This window comes from Octopus bimaculoides, chromosome 24 (genome assembly GCF_001194135.2).
Source record: "Octopus bimaculoides isolate UCB-OBI-ISO-001 chromosome 24, ASM119413v2, whole genome shotgun sequence".
Taxonomy (NCBI): domain Eukaryota; kingdom Metazoa; phylum Mollusca; class Cephalopoda; order Octopoda; family Octopodidae; genus Octopus; species Octopus bimaculoides.
In genome coordinates, this window is record NC_069004.1 from 17,311,504 (window position 1) to 17,320,566 (window position 9,063).

The window sequence follows — 9,063 nt, forward strand, 5'->3', positions numbered from 1 at the left end:
ATATATATATATATGTGTGTGTGTGTGTGTTGCCAGTTCGTGGGCAGGCTGTAATTTATAGGCACGAGAAAGTTTAGTGTAAAAACACGTAGAAGTCATTGACAAGCGATATTGCGGAAGCTTGTGGTCTTTGTAAATATGTGTGGGTGTGTATGTGTTCTTGTTATATTGTGTTCGTTTATATCCCCAACTTAGAGCATCAACAAAAGATGATCAATAAAATAAGTATCGGGCTATAAAAGCACAGGTTGTTTCATTTATTGCCCGCTGTCAATTTTCCATTTTAAAATCTAGTGTTCGTATTACTCCCAAATTAAATCTCTGTTTATCTTGTTTTTATTCTATCCACATTTTCTTTCAATATGTAATAACGTTTTTACGTTCGTGTCTAGTTTGGTTGAGATGACTGACATTTGCAATGTGTTTGACAATTCATATTTGCAATGTGTTTTTCATATTGTTAGAACGAAAGATTGACGATGCTGTTGTTTACACCCCACCCTCTAGATCAGACGTGGGAAATCTTTTCGCGTTGGAAGGCCTCATTAAGTTAGTTGTAATCTAATTAGGCTTCATTCAAGAAACTTCAATTAGATATTGTACTGTGTACTAATTAACTTTAATAAAAAACATAAAAAGATATGTTAATTCTAATGTTAACTAACCTTCTAATGACTTTGTTGTGACTGCTTCTTTGTAGGAAAGCATTTGAATATTTGGTTGCAGCATGGAGGTCTGCAGTTTCAGCTGATCCTCTAGATGGGTATCCATCATTTGTGACCTTACGGACGTCTTAATTTTGGTTTGGTAGGAGAATGTAGGTTCGCAGTAATAAGTGGTTGAAAAGCAGGAAAACATTTTTCGTGCCTGTTGCCAAAAACATGGGCATTGCATTTTTCCCCATATTTCAATCGGATCTTTCTTAGCGTCGAATAAGAACTTTAAAATGTCATCTTCTGAGAGCTCAATCAATTCCATCTGTAGTTCTTTAGGAGCCTTGGAGACATCAACAAGATGGGGCCGAAATGTTAATTTGAGCGTGATGTCATGATTCTCAAAGTCAGTGAACCTTCCATGGTATTATCCAATTAATAAGTCTATAACAGCTGCGTAGTCTTCAAATGATTTCCATGAATCTTCCTTTCTTCCATGAAAATGTTCATCCGAAATTTCCTTTCGAAGAAGATAAATTTTGAAAAAAGATAGCTTTTTTCGAAATGCTTGGATTTTTTTGCCACATATATAACGACATGGTTTTATGCACTTTAGAATGATACGGCAAATCCACACTGAATAATTCTTCGTTCAACTTAAGCCTGTTATGAAACGGATGATGCCGTGTTGCATTTACACAAATATAGTTAACAATACTTATAACTTGTTGCCAAGTGTCACTTAAAATTGTAGATTTTGCTGATGTAAGCAAAGAGATTTTGTTGATGTAAGGATACAATGATAAGAAATGAGAGCATCTGGATCTGATATTACTTATTTTTCTATTCGTGCAATAAACCCTTCATGTTTTCCTGCCATGGACGGTACACTGTCTCTACATACAGTCGCTAAATTAACCAAATTCAATCCAATTTCACGACATTTATCTTGAAAATTTGTGAAGATATCTATTCCTGTAAGAGTGCCGAATGCCAGAAACTCTTCATAGCATATAAAATCTTCTGTTACGGCCCAAATGAAGTATAGAATCTGCGTCGAATCAGTATCACCATTAGTCGATTCATCCAAAGCGATCGAATAGTATATATTATTTCCTTTTGGAGTATTGTGTGAAGTTGTTCCGTTGTGTTGATTGCTGAAGCTTGTTACTTGTATGTATGTGTGGGTTTGTATGTGTTCTTGTTTGTAGTTTATATTGCGTCCGTTTATATCCCTAACTTGGAGCATCAATAAAATAAGTATCAGGCTGTAAAAGTTCTGGGTGTTTCATTTATTGCCGGCTGTCAATCTTCCATTTTAAAATTTAATGTTCGTATTACTCCCAAATTAAATTTCTGTTTATCTTGTCTAACATTTTCTTTCAATGTGTAATAAAGTTTTTACGTCGGTGTCCTGTTTGGTTGGGATGATTGACATTTCACGTTTGCAATGTGTTTTTCTTGTTTGGACGGCAGCTTTTAGGTTGACTATATTTTTCTTTTTACTCCCAAGATGAACCTGATCCTGTTGAACTATCATCAATGGCATTCAGGTTGTTACATCTTGTCTCTTCCTTGGACGTAGTATTTCTAGGACTGTATTATCCAGTGTGACTTTAGCCTTCTTAAAGACAGTAAGATGTGATTTGAAGAAAATTTTAGCTGTTATTTCTAGCCACTTAAGCGACTACATAAAAAAGTGCTTTCGTTAGGTTGAATCAAAATGTGTTATTACTAGGTAATTCTATACAAGATAATGCTCAAACCTAGTCTTCGGTGATGTGAATACGTTTATTATTTGTCATATTCTTGTTTTCCTAATATTCAAGTGATTTTTGGCTTAATTTTTTAAACAGTTCAAACAGTGCAGTAAGTTTGTGTTGTGATGAAGAAAAATCTGACGTTTCGGACATTTGACGTTTTTAAAGAGAGAACAGTCTTATCATTAGGCTTCAAAATTCGTGATTGGTTTTCCCTCCCTACCTCTCTCTTCCAAAGAAGGACAAACATCCAAAAGTTAGACTTCTCTCCTTCTTCCTGACTGTTTGAACTATTTGTATTGTATATTAACGACGGAGGCAGTATAATTAGCGAGAGGAAATATTTACTTTCACATAAACGTAAATGTTCTGTTAGAACAAACGTTACTGTGGTAGAAACCATGAGAGAACGTCTCATAGGCTTTTGGTGTAAAATGCTAGTGGGGAGATAAGTTCCAATCAACTCCAGTGCTGAGACCACCAGATCATGTAATTTCAGCCTTCCTTGGTCTCATCAGTGATTCATTTCCTGCTAGCGCTATGTAGAAAACCAGTGTCTGGACAGGCACTGGTGTCATATTTAGCCAGTGAGCTTGTTAAAAAATATATATTAGCTATAGAGGCAGTGTTAATACAGAGAGGTAATATTTATTCCCGCTTAAGCCTGAATGTTCAGTTAAAACAAGCTATATAATAGTAGATACCATGAGAGAAGCTATCATATAGGTGCAAAATGCACATTTGTTTATATCATGGAGAGATAAATCCCCACCAACTCCAGTGCTGAGACCACCAGATCATGTAATTTCCACTTTCCTTGGTCTCATTGGTGATGGCCTCTCAACCACTAGAGAAAGCAGTGAATCATTGCCTGCTAATGATATGTAGAATAACAGTGCCAGAACTAGCTAGTGAGCTTGTTAAAAAATATATATTAGCAAAATATAAAAAATTAAAATATGTATATAAAATATATATTAAAAAATATATAATATAAAAAAAAATATTAATATATATATATATATATATGATAGATCGCTGACCACTACACACATTTTTTCTCTCCTTGTTTCTTTCCGAGTTCCTCTCTGTAGAAGAGCGTAGGCTTGATACGTTAAAGACTTTCTCAATTCCCGAGCGTTATACTAATACATCTATTTGTTTTCAACACCACCTGTCTTCGCCTGTTGTTTTTTTTGTGAATTCTCCCTATATATATAAGAGCAGTATTAATACTGAGATATTTCTTCCCACATAGATGTTCAGTTAAAATAAACTATATAACAGTAGATACCATGAGAGAAACTCCCATATAGGTTTTTGGTGCAAAATGCATCTTTTGTTTATATCATGGGGAGATAAATCCCCACCAACTCTAGTGCTGATATAAACAAGCATGCTTTTTGCACCAAAGCCTATATGAGGGTTTCTCTCGTGGCATCTATCACAGTAAAGTTAATTCTAACAGAACACCCACTTTAAATGGGAATATATATCCGTATTGTGTTTTTCCAATACTGACTATGACTAGTTTACTCAGATTCTACTGTTTTACTTCATATTACAGGGTGGGGCAGAGAGGACAGACGTTTTTGAAACGGCTGTTACTCAGCCCCAGTGGGAGGGATATGTGTCTGACAGGTCCATGGTGTCTTAGCATTTTTTCCTTTGCAGGTGAGGCCATGGCACTGTGGTCTTTAGAGCATTGCGTGTTTGCCTATGACAGTTACATGAAGAATAACGAGTCTGTCACAGCAGTTCAGTTTGAGTTTTGGTGCCACTTCAGTATTCACCGAAATCAGGCTGTTCCCACACATAATACAATCTTATATTGGATGAATGCACTTCGTACATGAGGTACACTAATGAATGGTGGGGGTGCCACAAAGGGTATGGAACTTGGAAAAGGTGGAACACATCAGACAAGCTTTGATATGGAGTCCGAATCGCTCTGCTCAGAGGCTTTTCACTGAATTTAGCATTGGTAATCGGTCAGTAAGGCATATTTTGCATGAAGGCCTGCATTTCCATCCCTACAAATTGGTCATTGGGCAACAGTTGAAACAATGGGACTATGCACAGCTTAACTCCACAGTTCAGATGGAAGCAATTTTTGAGGCAAATGATAACCTCATTTTGTTAATGAATGATGCTCATTTTTATCTCAATGGTATGGTGAATCAACAGAATTGTTATTATTAGGCTCATGGAAATCCAAGAGAACTGCACGAAAGACCACTGCACAGCCCAAAAGTGATGGTCTGGTGTGCTGTTGGAAAAGCTGCCGTCATTGGTCCTTACTTGTTTGAAGACAATAATGAAAATGCTGTTATTGTGAACTTTGAGCATTACATTGAGATGATAAACAACTTCTTTGTGCCTGAATTATGACAGAAATGTTTGCCTATTGCAGTTCTATATTTAAGAGATGAGGAATTATGTACATTATTTTCATTATTTACATTTGACGGATATTTGTCCTCATTTTGTTTGTTGTTAACACAACTTTTCGGCTGATATACCCTCCAGCCTTCATCAGGTGTCTTGGGGAAATTTCGAACCTGGGTTCTCATTTCTAAGGTACTTTTCGATGTTGTTGTTGTTATTATTATTATTATTATTATTATCATCATCATCATCATCATCATCATTTTAATAAGATAACTTTGTCGTTATTAAGTTGACATTTGGAACATAAATTAATATCATATTTTGTTGAAGATTTTAATTTAAATCAATGATACAAATTTCCAGTTAAAATCATTTTTAAATTGGAAATTTGTATCAGAAAACACGAGATGGTTTTAGTCAGGTTTGTATTTAAAGGGTTCAAGGAGATTTGGTTCCTGTTTCTGTTAGTCGAAGCCACCATCTTTTATCTTTTACTTGTTTCAGTTATTAGACTGTGGTCATGCTGGGGCACCACTTTAATGAATATGCAATCAAATGAATTGACACCAGGACTTATTTTTTAAAACCTGGCACTTATTCTATCAGTCTTTTTTTCTGAACAGCTGAGTTATGGGGTCATAAACAAACCAACACACACCAGTTGTCAAGCAATGATGACATAAACACACACACACACACACACACATACGAGGAGATACCCAAAAGAAACAGGACTTTTGCAGTATTATTTTATTCACTTAGTTTTACATGTTTACACTTTTACCACCTTCAAAGTATTCTCCATTTGAAGCAATGCATTGGTCCAGATGCGTTTTCTACTGTTTGAAGCAGTCCTAGAACTCTTGGAAAATGATGCCTTTTAACATCTCCGTCCTGTTTTTCTTCATCTCTTTCACATTTGCAAATTCTGTAGTATCAGCTTTCATCACCAGTGAAAAATGTCCAGATCAACTTCCAATTGTTCTTTCAGTTCATGACATGCATTCAGTCGTGATTGTTTTTGATAATCCGTGAGCAAGCGAGGCACAAATTTTGCTGCAACTCTTTTCATTAATAATTCCTCACTCAAAATTTGTTGGCAGGAGCTTCAGGACACAAAAGATCATATCAACAAGTTTGTCAATTGCTTGGTGATGGTCCTCCAAGATCAGTTCATGAATTTTCATGATGTTTTCATTCGTTTGGGAGGTTAATAGCTGTCCTAAATAAGATTGGTCTTCAAGCAACAAGTGACCATTCCTAAAACATGGAAACCACTTGTAAGCTTGTGTTTTTCTCATGGCATCGTCCTTGTAAGCTGTTTGAAGCATGACAACTGTTTTGGCCAACGTTTTCCCCAGCAGAAAACAGAATTTCATGGAAGCATGCTGTTCCTTTGTTTCAGCCATCACAAAAATTGACGGTCAGGGCAGAAGCACTGCAAAACTAAGGTGCGCCATGTGGCAGTGTGACTTCATCAAACAACACTGGTTAGCAGACTGATGCCTGAGGGTTGCATCAAATAGTTTCTAGTGGCAGAAGCCTGAACTACAATAGGCTTGTCCCACAGAGAACATTTCTGATTATTTTCGTATGATAGACTTCTTTCAGTTTCTGTCTATCGTCCTGAGATTGGTCCTCACCACTTCATCCCAAGTCTTCCCGGGTCTCCCTCTTCCACAAGTACCATGCATTTTCAGTGATTGGCACTTCTTTATACAGCTGTCTTCATTGATATGCATTACATGTCCAAACTAACATGCATGCTGCATTTGATTTCTCTTATTCACTCACAAGGCTTTGGTTTGAGGCCATAGTAGAAGACACTTGTCTAAGGTGCTACCGAACCCAGAACCATATGGTTAGGAAGCAGACTTCTTACCACACACCCACGACGCCTGCATCATGTTTGGCTTTTTTGTTTATTCCAAACTCCAGAAGTTAAGGTGTTATACATTTTCGTTCTTTAGTTTTCAACCGATCATAATATTTTCCTGGAATACTTCTCCTCTGGTCTTTTAAATTAACTCTTCTTGTTATTGAAGGCAACTATATTATATGTTTTCTGTCATTTCAGGAAATGCTGGAGGCTTTAAAAGCCCTGTCAACATTTTTTGTTGAGAATAGCTTGCGAACACGTAGGAACTTGCGCAGTGACATTGAAAGACGAAATTTATCAATAAATGAAGAATTTGTAGAGGCTTTCAATGTTGTTGAAGAAGTAAGTTTTACTTATTCATTGGTGTGAGAGTTGCAGTGTTGTGGTGGCTACCTGGTTGTGAAAGCTGTCAATGTGAGAGGTATATTGTGAAAGTTATGTTGTTGGAGGGACTGTGTAGACATGAGAATTACATGGTTTTTAGAGTGATGTGGCTGTGAGAGCTGTGTACATCTCTTGCTATGAGAACTATAGAGATATGAAAGCTTTGTAAGTGTAAGTTCTGTGCAAATATAAGAGCTGCATAGCTATGTTGATGTGAAAGCTACATTTATTTCATCATCTTTACATACTGAGTTCAAATTCTACTGATGTTAGCTTTGCATTTTATTCTTCTGAGGTCAATATATAAAGTACCAGCCTAGAGTAGTGAACTGGTAGAATTGTTAGAGTGTCAGACAGGATGCTTTGCAATGTTAGCTCTGGTTTTTGCATTCTGAGTTGAAATTCTGCTATGGCCTTCAAAAGTAGTAGACTAATCCATTGCCATGTTTAACACCATCAGCTGGCACTTTTAGGTTCTGCTAACAGTCCAGTCTGTTGCAAACATTTGGAGCAGGTTTCTGGTTTTAGGATATCTCCTCCTTCCCACCAATTTTGATGGCCCTCTAAAGGGTAATGGGCACTGCCTTTCCACCTAACTGAGCAATTAAAAACAATATATAGCTGTCTCTACAATGTAGCTGAGATAGCTACATTGTGATTGTTGTGAAAGCTGTGAGAGTTCTGTGTGGTCACAAAAGCTCTGTTAACATAAGAGCTGTGCAGACATGATAGATATATAGATGGGACAGCTACATAAATGGCATAGTTGTTTAAATGTGAGAGTTGTATAGTTGTGAGAGTTGTCTAGACACAAGAGTTGTGTTGATGTGAAAGTTATGTATATATAAACATGGGAGCTGTTTCTGTTAGAAATGTCACTGTTTCTTGGTGACAGGGTGGGATTTGAACTCAGAATGCACAGATACCACAAGACATCATGTCAGATGCTCTAACAATTCTAACATCCCTGGACAAGTACTTTTGTCATTGACACCAAAAGGATCAAAGGCAAAGTTGACCTTGGTAGGATTTGAACTCAGAACAGATAAGTGAGGGACGTTCTATCCATCATTTTAACACTTCAGCCACTTCTTTTGTCATTGTCATGGTTTGTGTTATATTTCCAATTATTTTTTCATTCACAGCAACTGAATAGTGTTTACCAAGAAGTGAAAAGTATGAATGAGTGCTGCCAGGACATGACCAACAGATTAAAGGTAAATGGAGACACCATCATCATCACCACCATCATTGTCTTCACTGTCAATGTCATCACCACCATCATCATCACCACCATCATTATCTTCACTGCCAATGTCATCATTCCCACCTGCTATGTTCCTCTATCTTGCCATGCAATCAACCATAGACCTTTATTACACGCTGCCAAAGTCATGGTCCTTTTGTCCTATTTTGGCTTGTAAAATACTTTACAGAGGTTTTCTAATAATTGAAATAATCATGAAAAAAAATGATTTAAAGTCAGTTTATAGAAATAAACATTATAATATTTCTTTCTACTATTGGCACAAGGTCTGAAATTTTGGAGGAGGCGGGTGGGGGAGCTGATTACATTTATCCCAGAGCTCAGCTGGAACTCTTTTTATTAACCTGAAAGGATGAAAGGCAAAGTCAACTTGGCAGAATTTGAACTCAGAACATAAAGCTGTAATTTTATTGTGTCTTGGGAGGGTCAGTATGCCAATAATAATGACACAGTCACAGGTTCAATTCCACTTCTTTATTGTTAGTTGAGTGAGAAGGGAAGTCACTAAGTCACTGAAAAAGGTTGTGAAAGAAAACAACGAAAAAACTTTGACTAACAAACAACCGGTTGATTGTTTAACCATCACATTAAACAAATGATTGATTAGTTGGTTGGTTAGATATTTAACTAATTGACTAACGGTAAAGAAGTGGAATTGAACCGGTGTGTGTGTTATTATTATTACACAGACACAAAGACACACGCACACACACACACACACACACACAC

The 9,063-nt window shown here is 36.7% G+C and overlaps 1 protein-coding gene and 1 long non-coding RNA gene across 3 annotated transcripts in view; one reads left to right on the forward strand and one right to left on the reverse strand.

Annotated features, from left to right (window-relative positions):
- Positions 1 to 2,592, reverse strand: part of LOC128250716 (uncharacterized) — a 4,744-nt gene extending 2,152 nt beyond the window's left edge. Inside the window, exon 1 of the long non-coding RNA XR_008266723.1 lies at positions 666 to 2,592. This is a non-coding gene — a long non-coding RNA (uncharacterized LOC128250716). The remainder of the gene's footprint in view (positions 1 to 665) is intronic.
- Positions 1 to 9,063, forward strand: part of LOC106883730 (conserved oligomeric Golgi complex subunit 6) — a 62,313-nt gene that overhangs the window by 6,073 nt on the left and 47,177 nt on the right. For both annotated transcript variants that reach the window (XM_052976443.1, XM_052976445.1), the window contains exons 2-3: positions 6,882 to 7,025; positions 8,213 to 8,284. In XM_052976443.1, coding sequence (XP_052832403.1) covers positions 6,882 to 7,025; positions 8,213 to 8,284 — 216 coding nt within the window. The remainder of the gene's footprint in view (positions 1 to 6,881; positions 7,026 to 8,212; positions 8,285 to 9,063) is intronic.